This window comes from Equus quagga, chromosome 12 (assembly GCF_021613505.1).
Source record: "Equus quagga isolate Etosha38 chromosome 12, UCLA_HA_Equagga_1.0, whole genome shotgun sequence".
Taxonomy (NCBI): domain Eukaryota; kingdom Metazoa; phylum Chordata; class Mammalia; order Perissodactyla; family Equidae; genus Equus; species Equus quagga.
In genome coordinates, this window is record NC_060278.1 from 81,973,831 (window position 1) to 81,990,490 (window position 16,660).

At 49.2% G+C, this 16,660-nt stretch overlaps 1 protein-coding gene across 2 annotated transcripts; it reads left to right on the forward strand.

The window, feature by feature from the left end:
- Nucleotides 1-815: 815 nt before the first annotated feature.
- Nucleotides 816-7,741, forward strand: CPXM1 (carboxypeptidase X, M14 family member 1). 2 transcript variants are annotated; one of them, XM_046679968.1, is made up of 14 exons: nt 819-1,641; nt 3,033-3,194; nt 3,382-3,491; nt 3,614-3,753; nt 3,856-3,946; nt 4,562-4,712; nt 4,796-4,884; nt 5,208-5,331; nt 5,415-5,611; nt 5,699-5,878; nt 5,964-6,261; nt 6,440-6,579; nt 7,227-7,329; nt 7,431-7,741. In XM_046679968.1, exons 1-14 carry the CDS (start codon nt 1,470-1,472, stop codon nt 7,670-7,672), a joined length of 2,199 nt encoding a protein of 732 aa, XP_046535924.1. In that variant the 5' UTR covers nt 819-1,469; the 3' UTR covers nt 7,673-7,741. The 2 variants fall into 2 exon arrangements, with proteins under 2 accessions (XP_046535925.1, XP_046535924.1); XM_046679969.1 differs by lacking the exon at nt 5,699-5,878 and having other exon boundaries at nt 816-1,641.
- Nucleotides 7,742-16,660: the final 8,919 nt, after the last annotated feature.

Here is a 16,660-nt window from a genome sequence, read left to right on the forward strand (position 1 = left end):
ATCGCCGTCCAGGCGGGGTGCTCCAAGTGGCGAGCGGGACCCGCGTGGGCCCTGACCCGGTTACTCCCTTTTGGGGGGTCTCTCTCTACCCAGAGCACGTGGGATGGACCAAATGCCTTGAGGAGCTCCGGGACTCACGTCTATGAGGTCGTCCGTGCTGGTGGTGGGTCTCAGTTCCAGGAGCGCTGAGCGGTATTTCTGAGATTGTGAGATTGGGCCGCCAAGGTGGTGCTGACACGGTGATGTGGGATGATTCGAATTGTTTATATAGGCAGTAGCCCTGCCAAAAATATTTGCTCAGGGATCCGGGCACGCCCCAGGATTCTTGTCCATCTCTGAGCGTTGCTTCTTACGTGGGGATGGTCGTATCTCCCTGGCGGTCTCCTCGCAAGGACAAAGCACCGACCAGAGGCGCACAATGGACGCATTTCCTTCCTTCTGGAGAGACGACCCTAGCGTGGGGGAGTCACAGGGGGCCTCGGAGGGGGGAATGGACAGGGTCCTGCGCTCTGGAATCCCCGGATCTGGAGCAGTCCCGAAAACAGAGCCCGGGGGCTGCCCTGGAGGAGAATGAGGCGGGGGGCGGGAGAGGAAGCAGGGAGGGCAGAACGCGCATCAAGCCTCGGCCCCTCCACCCCCGGCCCCAGCCCGCTGGGTATCAGCTCGAGCTCCTCTCTTCGGGTTATGTAACCTCGGAACGTGGCAGCCTGGCGAGCAAAGGAGTAGGAAAGAGGAGGGAAGGGAGAGGCGGGGCCGGGGGCGGGGGTGGGGTGGTGAGAATCGCGGCCTCTGGCTGGGCCCCTTGGGTTGTCTATCAGAAGGATTCCTGGAGGGCCAGCCCTCCTGTGGTCCCCCATCTCCGCCTCAGTTTCCCCCACTCTTCTTTCTGTCCCACCCACCCTATCAGGGGACCTCTGGCTCTGGATCGATTTCCCTCTTGTACTGTAGTTTCCTCCCTTATGTTCTCAGCTTTGCTACTTTGGCCAAGCCAATTAGCCGCTCTGAGCCTCAGTTTACCATTTGTAAAATGAAGTTTGATTGACAGGTCACGTGTAAAGCGCCTGGCATGGTGCATGGTACAAAGTAGGTGCCCACTGTGTGGGGGGGAGCCTTGCAGGACCGAGTGAAATCGAGGGCGCAGAGGGCTTTGCAGACTGGACAGGGCAGCGCACGAGTGAGCGGGTGAGCTCGGGACTGCCCGAGAGGGCGGGCAGGGTCGGTGGGTGCGGAGATCTCTGGCGGCCCGGCCGCACCCCGCGGCCCCTCGGGGGTCCGCCCCGCTCGCTCCGCCCGGCCCCCTCGCCTCCCCTCCCGGGTCCGAGGCCAGCGAGCGGGCTGTGGGCGGGCCGGAGGCCGCAGGGGGCGTGCGGCGGCGGCAGGAAGGGGCGGGGGGCTCCTGAGCACCCGGCAGGAAGAGACGGACCCACCGACCGCCGCCGGCCCCGCGCGTCCCACCTCTGGATCCCGCCATGTGGGGTCTCCTGCTCGCCTTGGCCGCCTTCGCGCCTGCCGTCGGCCTGGGTCTCGGGGCGCCCAGCGCCTCCGTGCCGGACCATGCGCCGCCTGCGACCACCGAGGCTCCGATCTCGACCCCGGCCCAGCGGAGCAGCTCGGCACAGCCGCCCGCGGAGAAGAGTAATGGTGAGCTCCCGCCCGGCCCGAGGGCCCTTTCTCAGGCAAGTCGGTTGCCCCACTGCCCCCTGCCTCAAAACACACACACACACACACACACACACACACACACACTCTCTCTCTCTCTCTCTCCCCCTCCCCCTCTCCCTCTCCCTCTCCCTCCTTGTCCCAACACATGGACACACACACACACACACTCTCTTCTCTCCCTCGCTCCTCCCTTGTCCCAACACATGCGCGCGCGCACACACACACACACACACACACACACAAACACTCCCTGCCCGGTGCAATGGCTGCTGACTCAGCAGCCCCAGTTCTTGGCCAGACCAAGTCAGCAGTCCTGTGCCGGGAGCCAGTGGGATGCTGCCTCTTCCAGCCCAATACCTTCTCTTTTCACTGATGAGGAAACTGAGACCAGAACGAGGAGAAGGGGAGAAAGAGGTGCAGGCAAAGGCACTGAGACTAAGAGGTGCAGAGCAAGACTGTGTAGGAGAGAGCTTGAGGGCAGGGGCTGGAAGGAAAGAACAAGAGAAAGGGAGGAAGAACACTCTTTGCTGAGGCTGCCTGGAGGAATGGGGCACTGCCTGGGGAGGGGGAGAGGCAGGCTGCCTCTCAACTTCTCAGATGTGGAAGCACAGAGGAGGAAGGCAAGGGGACAGTAGTCAAGGAGGGCTTCTCAGAGGAGGCAAGTGGAACTGGGTTCTGAAGGATGAATATTTCTGAATCAGGAAGAGCTGAAGAGACAGGGCAGCCAAGAAGGAAACAGTGCAAAGGCACAGGGCACCAGACACGAAAATGCACAGCATGTTCTGGAGGTACCTGTGGAGCTTGGGTGGGTGGATGGGGGACTAGGACACAGGCCCAGTCCTGGAAAGGCTGAGCACCCTTGCAGACATGGATTTGCGGACAGGACATCTCAACCCAGAGGGCAGAAGCAATGATGGAGGCGGCATGGGGGCTTTGGGGCATAGGAGGGCTCCTCTAAGGAAATCTGGGCTGAGATGCGAAGGAAGAATGAGAATTAGGCAATAAAATCAGAAGTGGTGGGTAGTATGATGGGGAGGGGACAGCCAGGGCAAAGGCCTGGAGGTAAAGAACCAAACTCAGCTTTTGGAGCAACCAGAGAGTTCCCAGTGGCTGGATGTAGCTCTCCGTTGGAGAGGGTCAGAGGTGAGGCTGACCAAGCATGTACTCATGTCAGGAGGGAGAAGGAGGCAAGGAGGTGTCTGGAGAGTCAGGTTGGGGTCCGTCTGTGTAGGCCTTTGAGTCCGTGCTGAGGTCCTTAGATACTTGTGTGTAGGGGCGTGCTGTTGTGGGCTTGCATGCTTTCTTGGGCTGGCAGACCACTCCATCTGCCATTCTTCCCTCCCCTGGTGCTGTGCCTCCCCGGTCTCCAGGGACCTCAGAACAGCATGTCCGGATTCGCATCATCAAGAAGAAAAAGATCATTATGAAGAAACGAAAGAAGCTAACTCGCCCCACACCCCCGGTGACTGCTGGGCCTCCAGTGACCACCAACCCTGCAGAGGCCCTTGATCTCCCTGAAAAGCAAGAACCAGGTACCGCCCCTCCAGGGGCTCTGCCCAGACTTGTGGCCACTGGCCCATATAGTAATGTTGCTCTTGGCCTCAGAGGCATAGGCACGCCCCCAGCCTGCCCAGCACACGGGCAGGCTGAGGCTCAGCTTCCCACCTGCCCCCACCACTCTCTCTCTGATCCTGTCTCACTGCTCTGTCACTGCCCCAGGCTGTCCCCCTTTGGGCCTGGAGTCCCTGCGAGTTACAGATAGCCAGCTCGAGGCATCCAGCAGCCAGTCCTTTGGTCTTGGACCACACCGAGGACGGCTCAACATCCAGGTCAGCACCCCTGGCTCAGAGCAAGGCGACCTCGAAGACCTTCTTCCTGCTGCTCCCCACTCCCCATCCTGGCCCACCCCACACTGCCCATGTGGTCTAATCACCATGTTCTGTGCCCACAGTCAGGCCTAGAGGATGGTGATCTATATGATGGGGCCTGGTGTGCCGAGGAGCAGGATTCTGAGCCGTGGTTTCAAGTGGATGCTAGGCACCCTACCCGCTTCTCAGGCGTTATCACACAGGGCAGGAACTCTATCTGGAGGTGAGGCAGGCTAGCTCCAGGTCGGGAAGTCATACACAGACTTAGGAGGGCTGGAGTGAGAGTCCTGGGGCCACTGATTATCTCCACCACCACTCCTGCCAGGTACGACTGGGTCACATCATACAAGGTCCAGTTTAGCAATGACAGTCGGACCTGGTGGGGGAGTAGGAACCGCAGCAGTGGAATGGACGCGGTGAGTGGTCCCATGGTGGCTCTGGCCCTCTGTGCTGGGAGTTGGGCACCCGGGTCACTCTAAGGTGCTGGGCTGGGCTGGGGCTCCTCTGAGGACAAGGAACAGATGCCAACTTGGGCATCCCAGGAGAAAGGGGGTTGTTGTCAGGATGAGTGGCACCAGCAGGCAGCCTTGGGAGCCAGGCTGCTCTGGAACATGCCTGCATCTTCCCCAAATACTTCCTCTGTGACGTGGGTGCCATTCATGCCTCCTGTTGGAACACCCCTTCTGGCAAAGGGCCTCTGGTCCTTGCATCACTTATCTCCCCTTCTCATGGACCTTTTCACACCAGGCTATGGGGTGGGGTCCTGGCCAGCTTTAGGATGGGCTCCTCCTGAGTCATGTGGCCCTATTGGTCTAATGAGCTGTGACCAAGCCAGAAAGCACGGCCGCCTAGGGCTGCCCATTGGCAGGGGTTGTGGGCAGGGTGTCTGTGTTTGAAACAGAGTGCAAGTCTCCAGCTGAGCCCACCAGGGTGGGTTTGACAGTGAGCTTGGAGGCCTCAGCTCCTTTCCTGGATCCTGAGCCAAGCTGCTGGGATTCCAGCAGCTCCAACAAAGGACTTGATGCCGCCAGGTATTTCCTGCCAACTCAGACCCAGAGACACCAGTGCTGAACCTCCTGCCTGAGCCCCAGGTGGCTCGCTTCATTCGCCTGCTGCCCCAGACGTGGCTCCAGGGAGGCGCATCTTGCCTCCGGGCAGAGATACTGGCCTGCCCTGTCTCAGGTGGGCAGTTGGACAAGGCTGGATGGGCAGGGTGCAACCTCCACTGTGAACTCACCCTTTCCCATGAACTCCCTCTCCACCAGATCCTAACAGCCTGTTCCCTGAGGCCCCTGTGCTGGGATCCCCCGACCCTCTGGACTTCCGGCATCACAATTATAAGGCCATGAGGAAGGTCAGATGTAACCCCTATGAGCCAGGAGGGAGGAGCTGCCTATCTCAAGTCCCCTTCCCACCACGGCGTAACCTGCTATGACTGCCCTTATGGCCCCCTCTATCCCCTGCTGTCTCATCTTTCTTTCCTGTTGACCCTTAAACTCTTCCCTAGTTTCCCTTGTTATGAATGCCTCTCCTGTTCTGACCCTTCCTTCCTGTCTGGTGCTCCCCTCCTGTACCATGCCGTGGTGCCCCCATCTGTGTAGGCCACCACTGGCTTTTGTAAGTCCTTCCACAGCCACATGTGGTCTGACCCCTGGGTCTAATCCTCCTATGCCCCAGCTGATGAAGGAGGTGAACGAGCAATGCCCCAACATCACCCGCGTCTACAGCATCGGGAAGAGCCACCAGGGCCTGAAGCTGTATGTGATGGAAATGTCGGACCAGCCTGGGGAGCATGAGCTGGGTACTGGCAGGCCGGGTGGGGAAAGGTAGGCACAGGGAGGAGCCATGGGTGTGAGCCAGCTGCAAGCCCCTGTGTGTTCCCAGGGGAGCCTGAGGTGCGCTATGTGGCCGGCATGCATGGGAATGAGGCCCTGGGGCGGGAGTTGCTCCTGCTTCTGATGCAGTTCCTGTGCCGTGAGTTCCTGCGAGGAGACCCACGGGTGACCCGGCTGCTCACTGAGATGCGCATTCACCTGCTACCCTCCATGAACCCTGATGGCTATGAGACTGCCTTCCGCCGGGTAGGCAGCCTGGCAGAGGGGCCACCCTGCTCTTTCCTCCCTGGTGCCTGGAGTCTCCTTGTCTTGAACAAGCCCTTTCCCTGGCAGGGCTCAGAGCTGGTGGGCTGGGCAGAGGGCCGCTGGAACCAGCAGGGTATTGACCTTAACCATAATTTTGCTGACCTCAACACACCACTTTGGGAAGCAGAAGATGATGGGCTGGTGCCTGACACTGTCCCCAACCATCACCTGCCACTGCCCACTTACTATACCCTGCCCAATGCCACTGTGAGTATTCTGGGGGCAGTGGTGGAGAGCCACCCTGGGGGCCCTTGTCTCTGTCTCCCTCCCCTCCTGACCTGCCCCTGTCCAGGTGGCTCCTGAAACGCGGGCAGTGATCCAGTGGATGGAGCGGATCCCCTTTGTGCTGAGTGCCAACCTCCACGGGGGTGAGCTCGTGGTGTCCTACCCATTTGACATGACTCGGACCCCGTGGGCTGCCCGTGAACTCACGCCCACCCCAGATGATGCCGTGTTTCGCTGGCTCAGCACCGTCTATGCCGGCACTAATCGGGCCATGCAGGATCCAGATCGCCGACCCTGCCACAACCAGGACTTCTCCTTGCATGGCAACGTCATCAACGGGGCTGACTGGCACACAGTCCCTGGGAGTAGGTGCCTGAGGATGGAGTTAGCCCTGTCCCTTGAACCCCACCCCAATAAGACAGTCTGCTGTCACATACAGCATTGGTGTCAATTCCCACTGGGAAGTGTCTCCCAGAAGAGGGCCCCAGGAGGGTGGGGCTCCCGTCCTTCCCCGTTAGGCTCCAGTGTCTGTGGTACCCCTAGGCATGAATGACTTCAGCTACCTACACACCAACTGCTTTGAGGTCACTGTGGAGCTGTCTTGTGACAAGTTTCCTCACGAGAATGAACTGCCCCAGGAGTGGGAGAACAACAAAGATGCCCTCCTCACCTACCTGGAACAGGTCGGATCCAAATCCCCCACCCCCAGCCTGCCCAAGTCATTCCTGGCTGGTCTGCCCTCCGTGTAGGTTGCAGCTCCCCACAGGGGTCTCCTAAGGTCCAGCTGAATATTCTGACTCACAAATGCCGTGGGTTGTACTTGGCATCAGATTGACTTGGAGGGATGTAGGACAGGAAGCACAGTTTGCCAGCAGGGTGGCGTCAGACATTGTTAGCCAGTAGGAGTAGACCCCATGGCAGTCTGGGCGGTGGTCCCAGAGCTATTCTCGGGAGAGCTGTTCTCACAAAAGGTTCACATAAGGCAAGTGCAGGAAGTGCCCTGGCATAGACGCTTCATATTCCACAGGAACTCATGTCCCTTGCACTGGCTCCATCGGTATAGTTTCCAAAGGTTCTAAAACGACAAGCCCAGTAACAAGGGTCATTGAACTTGGGGAAGCCCGAAGATACGCCTTCCTGTCAGGTATTTATAGTTCTCCCAGTCCAGATGCAACTGATCAATCAGATATTTTTACCAGTGTATTGTCACCTGGGAGCGTGGTAGACGTACTGTCTTTTTCAAGTTCACAGGGGAGCAGAGCCAGGAAATGAACTGAAGGAACATTCTCATGCTGAAGGGAAAGGATTTTGATAACCTGTCCCCACACAGGTGCGCATGGGCATTGCAGGAGTCGTGCGGGACAAGGACACGGAGCTTGGGATTGCTGATGCTGTCATTGCCGTGGACGGGATTAACCATGATGTGACAACAGGTGCGTGTCTGGGGAAGGGATGGCGGAGGTGCAGGAGGGCTTTATGCTGAGTCAGAAGCCGAGGATCACTGGACCCTGATCTTGCCTTTCACTTCTCTCAGCGTGGGGCGGGGATTACTGGCGCCTGCTGACCCCAGGGGACTATATGGTGACTGCCAGTGCTGAGGGCTACCACACAGTGACACGAAGCTGCCGGGTCACCTTTGAAGAGGGCCCTATGCCCTGCAATTTCCACCTCACCAAGACTCCCAAACAGAGACTTCGAGAGCTGCTGGCAGCTGGGGCGAAGGTGCCCCCAGATCTTCGGAGGCGGCTGGAGCGGCTGAGGGGACAGAAGGACTAACACCTCCAGAAAAGCCCCAGAGCCTTGGGCAGGCTGGACCTGTCTAGAACTGAGGGAGGGGGGTTGAGAGTGGGGAGGGAGGGACAAAGTGGGGGAAGAGGTGCTTGGACCCATTAAAGCTACCTGGTACCTCAGCCAATCTTCCTGTGGTCTTTATTTCTCAGGTCCTCCCCTTGGGCCAGGCCTCAGCTCCCCCTTCTCCCCCAGCCTATTCTGCACACACTTGCATACTCTCATCAGTTGACTTCTGGAGAAATAGCGTGGAAAGAGGATCCTGCCTGGGTTCTTTTTGAACCTAGGGCTTGGCAGAGTGACTCAACTCATCAACCATCAACTTCGGTAGCAGGTGCCATTGTAGTGCAGTTAAACATTCTGTAGGCGTCTGCTCAGTGCCAAGTGTGCAAGGAGTCAAAGATAAACAGTGCCCACCCAGGACCAGTCAAGAGAGAGGACACTTTAGTACAGTCCAGTGTGAGGTGTGCTAAGGTGAAGGCCGGTTGCTGTGGGAGCACAGACAAGGGAGTTACATCCATGGGAGTGAAATACAGCACTTCAGATCAACAGGAGCTCAAACGGTCAAGGATGCGATAGAGGCCATGGTTCTAGGAGTTTAGATGGGGGGTGGGCCAAGTGTAGGGGTGTGGACAGAGATAGCTCCAAGAGAGAGAATTAAAGAGAACAGCTGACAGCATTTGAATTTGCTTCACTAGCCATTTTTGGAGAGTTGGTAAATGACAGGATTTAAATAGTTTCTTTCAGACTAAGGGGAAGTTATGTGTCAGTCTGTGTCTTGCCAGGAAAACAACCCAGTCTAGGTATTTCAAGCAGGCGGAAATTTAATGCTGGGCATTGGATATAAAGGTGTTGGAAGAGCTGGGTGAGAAAAAGGGAGAAGGGAGTTTTACCTAGAAATCAGGAATCTGATAACACCCTTGGTCTGGTATTGATAAGCCTGTGTTTGCTGATGGTGCTGGAGCCCACAGTCACCTGTGGCCACCTGTAGCCACTTGTGATCACTTGTGGTCACCTGCCATGGCCAGAACCAGAAGTAGAATAATTTCTCCCTTCTTTCCAGTTTCTAATCTCCAACCTCTGAAGGCCACTGGCAAAATCCAACTGTAACCTAGCTTGCAAAGAAGCCCACAAATTGTGGTTTCCAGGCTCCCAGCCCCCTGCAATTCAGAGGAGAGCTTGCAAGGGCAGGAACGGGGCAGATACTGACAGGCAAAATATGGCACACAGATGTGCATGTAGCCCTTTGTTATGTAAGCTCTGCCTGGTTCTGGGCTCTTGTGTTGTTTGTTTCTCGAGGTATGTCTGTTTCTCTGTCATGTTTTCAATGCCAGATCACCATGAGGAATTTGGGGCCACGCCTCCCATCTCCCTGCTCCTTCTCTCCCTACCTCCAGTTCCTCTTGTACAACATCATTTTTTCCAAAAAAAAAGACACTTTTTATTCATCAAAGTTTAATATACATAAAGAGAAGTGCACAGCTTATTGGCAGAATGGATTAGAAGACATGACTCAACTATATACTACAATAAACTCACTTCAAATGTAAAGCTATGGGCATCTTGAAAGTAAAAGGATGAAAAAAGATATGTCATGCAAACATTAATCAAAGGAGAGCAGGAGTGGCTATTTTAATATCAGATATAGTTGACATCAGGGCAAAGAAAACTACCAGAGACAGACATGATATAATGATTAACTGAACACACTCAGGTGTGTCTGCTGGAAGTTTCCACTGACTCTCTCCCTTCTCTCTTTGGGTAGCCTAGAACCAGCTAGTTCAGCATAACTGAAATGGTGTGCGATCTCCCCCAGGTGATGTCCACACTCTGAATTTTTCCCACATCTAGTGAGACATTTTCCTGGCCAGAAACTCCCTTTGTTACATAGTTGTCAAGGGGTTCTCAGGTCCCTCCTTCCTTCCTCATAATATGTAAAGTGGCGTGAGAATGGGCCCCTCTGCGGGAGTTCTTTTAGCAGTGAGATCAGCCCTGCCTGGCCTAGCATGCCATCTTTTAGCTAAGAGGACTTCTGGGCATTATGTACATTCTCCCCACACTTTGCCTAGAAGTTTTCTCCAATAAATCCTTTTTGGTGTCTGCACCATGTGTCACTAGAGGTGTTTGCTTTTGCATTCCACTTGACTTATATGACAAGATGAAGAACACTTCAGCATAATTTAGCAAAATTGAAGGCACACGTGCCCCTATTTCTGGGTGTACAATATATACCATAGAGAAACTCTCACAGATGTGCAAAAGGATACATGTACATGAATGCTTATAGTGGCTTTATTTGTCATAGACCCTCGTTGGAATCAGTGCAAATGTCCATCAAGAGTACAATGGGGAATAAAATATGGTACATTTATGCAATGGAATTGTATAGAGGAATGAAAATGAACAACTGCCATATACAACATGGAAGACTCTCATAGAAACAATTTTGAGTGAAATAAGCAAAACACAAAGGGAAAATGGAATTAAATTGTTTATGGATGCTTGAGTGATAGAATAATAAAGGAAAGCAAGGATATGATTATGATAAAATTAGGAATAGCGATTGATCCTAGGGGGAGCAATGGAGCATCAATTAGGGAGGAGAACATGGCAGGCTTCTGGAGCTTGGCAATATTTTTTTCCTCTTCCTAGTGGGAGTACATTGGTGTTCACTTAAAAATATATGTTAAGGCGGCTGGCCTGGTGGTGAAGTGGTTAAGTTCGTGCGTCCCGCTTCTCGGCGGCCCAGGGTTCGCTGGTTTGGATCCCGGGTGTGGACATGGCACCGCTTGGCAAAAGCCATACTGTGGTAGGTGTCCCTCGTATAAAGTAGAGGAAGATGGGCATGGATGTTAGCTCAGGGCCAGTCTTCCTTAGCAAAAAAAGGAGGTTTGGCAGTAGTTAGCTCAGGGCTAATCTTCCTCAAAAAAAAAAAAAGGTAAACTTTGTGTGAACATTTGATGTTTTTAAAAAGTAACCATTTTCATTTATTAAAAATTTGCATACAATGAAACTCACTTTTTTTGGAAGTACACTTCAGTGAGTCACATACATAGATTCTTGTACCCATCACCTGTTTGTAGACACGAACATAAAGAATTCCCTTGTGCAAACCCTAGGCCATCACTGATAACTTTTCTGTTCCTCTATTTTTGCCTTAGCTCAATGAACTCTCAGCAGGATACACTCAAAGAGATCCACATGTAGATATAAAATGAAACTGTCAGAAGACAGAGAGAGTCTCGGAAGCAGCAAGAGAGAAGTGACTCATCACGTACAGGGGGCAAAAAAGGGAGTCTTCCGTCCATTTAAAAATTTGAGAGTTGAATACAAGTCCTTTGTCTGATACGTGATTTGCAAATATTTTCTCCCGATCTGTGGCTTATCTTTTTATTCTCTTACTTGTGTTCTGTGCCAAGCAGAAGTTTTCAATTTTGATGCAGTTCCATTTATCAATGTTCTCTTTTATACATGGTACTTTTTGTGTACTGAGAACTCTTTGACTAACCAAAACTTACAAAGACTTTTTCCTATGTTTTCTTCTGAAAGTTTTACAGTTTTACACACTACACTTAGATTTATAATCCCTTTTTGAGTTAATTTTTATATTTGTGAGATGTAAGTTGAGGGTTATTTTTTTGCATATGGAGGTCCAGTTTTTCCAGCACCTTTTGTTGAAAAGACCATTCTTTCTCCATTGAAATGCCTTCATACTTTTGTTAAAGATCTGTTGACCATATTTGTGTGGGTCTATTTCTGAAATTTTTAGTCTATTGCATGGGTATGTATTTATCCTTTCACCAATACCACACTGTCTTGACTACTGTGGCTTTATGATACATCTTAAAATTGGGTAGTATGAACATGCCAAAGAATGAAGTTGTACCCTTACCTTACACCATATACAAAAATTAACTCAAAAGAGATCAAAAACCTAAACTTAAAAGCTAAAACTATAAAACTCCTGGAAGAAAACAGGAGAAAATCTTCATGACGTTGGTTTTGTCAAGGATTTCTTGGATAGAACACCAAAAGCAAGGCAACAAAAGAAAAACATAGATAAATTAGACTTCATCAATTTAAAACGTTTTGTGCATCAAATAACACTACAAGAGAGTGAAAAGACAATACACAGAATGGGAGAAAATATTTACAGAAATTTAAACATCTAGCATATATAAAGAACTCCTACAACTCAACAACAACAACGAAACAAACCAATTAAAAAATGGGCCAAGGGGGCTGGCCTTGTGGCCAAGTGGTTAAGTCCGCGCGCTCCGCTGCAGGCGGCCCAGGGTTTCGTTGGTTCGAATCCTGGGCACGGACATGGCACTGCTCATCAAACCACGCTGAGGCAGCGTCCCACATGCCACAACTAGAAGGACCCACAACGAAGAATATACAACTATGTACCGGGGGGCTTTGGGGAGAAAAAGGAAAAAATAAAATCTTAAAAAAAAAAAATGGGCCAAGGACTTCAACACATTTCTTCAAAAAAGATATATAAGTGGCCAATGACTACATGAAAAGATGCTCACCATCATTAGTCATTAGGGAAATGCAAATCGAAACCACAATGAGACAGCACTTCATACCCATTAGGATGGCTATTATCAATAAAATGGAAAATAACAGGTATTGGCAATGATGTGGAGAAATTGGAACCCTTGTAATGCTAGTGGGAATATAAAATGTTACAGCTGCTGTCAAAAAGAGTTTAGTGGTTCCTCAAAAAGTTAAACATAAAATTCCCAAATGATCCAGCAATTCCACTCCTAGGTATATACCACCCCCCCCCCAATTTTAAGCAGGAACTCAAACAGATACTTGCATACCAATGTTCATAGCAGCATTATTCCCAATAGCCAAAAGGTAGATACAACCCAAGTGTTCATCACAAATTGAATGAGTAAACAAAATGTAGTATACACATCCAATAGAGTATTACTCAGCCATGAAAAGGAATGAAATTGTGATACAAGCTCCAATAGAGACAAAACCTGTTAATGTTATGCTAAGTGAAATAAGCCAGACACAAAAGGACAAATATCATTTGATTCCACTTATATGAGGTATTGAGAATAGGCAAATTCATACAGACAGAAAGTCGAATAGAAGTTACCAGGGACTAGGAGGAGGGGGAGTGAGGAGTTATTTTTCAATGGGTACAGTGTTTCTGTTTGGGATGTTGAAAAAAGTTCTGGAAATGGATAGTACTTCCAGCATTACATCATTGTGAACGTACTTAATGTCACCGATTGTACACTTAAAAATTATCATAATGGTAACTTTTATTACAATAAAAAAACTCTACAAAAAATTGTCTAGTGTAAATCCTCTATCTTTTTAAAAATTGTTTTGCCTATTCTAGTTTCTTTACCTTTCTATATACATTTTAGATTTAGCTTGTCTATATCTACAAGGAATCCTGCTGAGATTTTGACTGGAATTGCATTAAATTTATAGGTCAATTTGGGGGAGAATTGACATCTCAAATGTACTGTGTCTTCCAATCCATGAACACAGTATGTTTTTCCTTTTATTAGGTCTTCTTTGATCACTTCTATTAGCATTTTACAGTTTCTAGCCTACAAATCCTGCATATATTTTGTTAGATTTATGTCTATTTCATTTTTTTTAGTTATTGTAAAAGGTACTATATGGACTGAATTGTGTACCCCTAAATTCCTATGTTGAAGTCCAAACCCCCAGAACTTTAGAATGTGACTGAGTTTGGAGATAGAGCCTTTAAAGAGGTAATTAAGGATAAATGAGGTCAGATGCATAGACCCTAATCCAGTCCTTATAAAAAGAGGGAGAGACACCAGAGAAACGCGTGCAAAGAGAAAAGGCCATGTGAGGACACAGTGAAAGGGCGTCTATCAATAAACCAAGGAAAGATGTGTCAGGAGAAACCAAATCTTCAAACACTTTGACCTTGGACTTCACATCAGAACTATGAGAAAATTACTTTCTCTTGTGTTAGCCACCCAGTCTGCGGCAGCCCTAGCAAACTAATAGCAGTACTCTTTTCAAAAATTTCACTTTCTAGTTGTTTATTGCTGGTATATTGGAATATGATTGATTTTTGTATATTGGTCTCAATTCTTGTGACCTTGCTTATTAGTTCTGGGAGCTTTTTCTTTTTTTAAAGATTGGCACCTGAGCTAACAACTGTTGCCAATTTTTTTTTTTCTGCTTTATCTCCCCAAATCCCCCCGGTACATAGTTGTACATCTTAGTTGCAGGTCCTTCTAGTTGTGGCATGTGGGACGCTGCCTCAAGGTGGCCTGATGAGCAGTGCTATGTCTGCGCCCAGGATCCAAACCAGTGAAACCCTGGGCCGCTGCAGCGGAGCACACGAACTTAACCACTGGGCTGTGGGGCCGGCTCCCTGGGAGCTTTTTAAAAAATAGATTCCTTAGGATTTTCTGCATAGATGATCATGTCCTTTGTCAATAGGGATAGTTTTTTTGTTGTTGTTTTACAACATTAGGCCTTTTATTTCTTTTTCTTGCTTTATTTCACTTGCTAGGACTTGCAGTACTATATTAAATAGGAATTAAGAAACAATGGCTGAAAACGCCCCAAATTTGGTGAAAGACATAAATTTGCAGATCAAAGAAGTACAGGAAACCCCAAACAGGAGTGGTGAGAGTAGACATCCTTGCCATCTTCATGATTTTAGGAGAGAAACATTCAGTTTGATGTTATCTGTTAGCTTTCTAAAGATGTCCTTTAGCATCTTGAGGAGATTCCCTTCTAATCTGAGTTTGCTGAGAATTTTTATCGGAATGAATGGACGTTAGATTTTGTCAGCTGCTTTTTCTACATCTATTGAAATGATCATATATTTTTTCTTTTTTAAGTTTGTTAATATGGTGAATTCTATATTAGAATTCCATCCCAATTAGAAAAGAGGATCAGAAACACTTCTCATTCACACAGAATGGTCAAGAATATTCATCTAGAGTTTTGCCCTAGGGCTACGTTAAGTGTAAGCTTGAAGATATCTGGACCATCTGTACATCCTGTGGAACACTACAAGGGCTCTTTACTTTGCTGACATCGTGCTGATTGGGCAAGATGAGCATGACATGGCTAGCACACTACAGGCCTTGGTAAGACACATGCACTCCAGATGCTGGGAAATAAACCCTATGAAGATTCAGGGAACTGCTACTTCAATAAAGTTTTATGGGATCCATTAATCAAGGGCATGCCAGGATGTCTCCTCCAAAGTAAGAGACCAATTGCTGCATCTTGCATGCCCCACCACAAGGAAGGAAGCACAATGCCTGGCGGCTTCTTTGGATTCTGCAGATAGCACATTCCTCATCTAGAAACATATCAGGTGACATAAAGGGCTCTCAGTTTTGGGAGGAACCAGGTGCTTCTGTATGTTTGTCCTAATTATTATTGTTAAGAAATAAATCACATGACATACTTCTTTTTTTCTCCTTGAGAAAGTGATTTTTTTTCTAATTTGTACAAAGACACCATATGTACTAGTATGTGCTTGAGACAAAACCTGTTTGATATCCATGGAGAGGGAGACACAAGTGGTTTCAGCCTGTGAAAGATGAGTCTCAAGCTAAATGCCCCCAAGTTTGTGAAAGCAGCCTGGAGGAAATAGAGGCCACAGGCTCACAATTCAATGTCAAACTATCACTTACTAAAATCTGTGTGCAAGAAGAAGAATTGGGGGAGCACACCCAATATAGTGACTCAACTCCTCAGGCTTCTTGGAACTTTGAAGTTACAAATGTTCTTTTAATTACAGCTTTATAAGAAACACAAGCATATATGGAATTAGCTTACTACTCAAGAGAGCCGTCAGAGGTCTCTTTTTCAAATAGCGTCTTTCTCAATGGTGGAGGGCCCTTACGACATCGGTGGGAAGTTTTCAGCTATTTCTTGAAGTACTTTTTCAGTCCTTTCTTTCTCCTCTCCTTTTGGGTCTCTGGTGACACTAATGTTAACTCTTTTGTTATAAACCCTCAGGTTTCTGAGGCTCTCTTTATTTTTTTTCAGTCTGTTTTCACTCAGATTTGGTCATTTCTATAATTTTGTCTTCTGTTTACTGATTCTTTCCTTTGTGTCCTCCATTCTGCTGGTGAGCCCATCCACTGAGCTTTTAATTTCAGTTACTGTATTTTTCAGTTATAATATTTCCATATGGTTCTTCTTTGTATGTTATAATTCTTCACCGATATTTTCTGTTTCTTTGCTGAGGTTATTTTTTGTTTGTTTTAAAAGTATTTGTAATTGTTTGCTGAAGCCTTTTTTATCATGTCTACTTTATCTTTGTCAGATAATTCTAATACCTCTGTCATCTCAGTGTTGCATCTATGGATGGTCTTTTCTCATTTTAAGATCTTCCTGGTTCTTGGTGTGATGAATCACTTTCAATTAGGACCTGAAAGTTCTGCATTATGTTACGAGACTCTAGATCTTATTTAAATTTTATATTTTAACTTGCTTCTTCTGACACCAATCTGTCAGGGAAAGCGGTGGGAACTGCTAGGTGGAGGTCCAAGGTACAAGTTTCTCACTTGACCTCTGCTGACACCTGGAGATGAGGGTGCTCCTTTTTACTGATGGACAGAGGTGGGAGGTCTGGCTCCAAGTGTGACTGCCACTGACACCTCCATGGGGGAGTAGCCTTGTTACCTAAGTCCTGACTCTCCATTAGGCTTCCTGTGACACCATCCCAGCAGGGAGGGTGAGAGGCCGCTTGTAACTGCTGAGTGGGGTGGAAATCTGGGTTCCTTACGTGGTTTTCACTGAGGAGTCAGTAAGAACACATGGGTGGGGCCAAGTGGAGACCTCGTTGTCAGCTGGCAGGGATGAAAGTCTCAGCTCTCCACTTGGTCTTCTTTGACGTCACTCCAGCAGGGTTGCTGGGTACCTCATTGCAGCCTCGGGAGGGTGGAAGTTTAGGCTCTCCACTGGGCCTTTGCTGGCCTGGGCATA

Excerpts from the sequence above, each read along its gene's own strand:
- CPXM1 (XM_046679968.1), top strand. The coding sequence starts at position 1,470 with ATGTGGGGTCTCCTGCTCGCCTTGGCCGCCTTCGCGCCTGCCGTCGGC. Across the intron at positions 3,195-3,381 it reads CCCTGAAAAGCAAGAACCAG|GCTGTCCCCCTTTGGGCCTG; the intron begins GTACCGCCCCTC and ends TCACTGCCCCAG. Across the intron at positions 5,612-5,698 it reads ATGAGACTGCCTTCCGCCGG|GGCTCAGAGCTGGTGGGCTG; the intron begins GTAGGCAGCCTG and ends TTTCCCTGGCAG.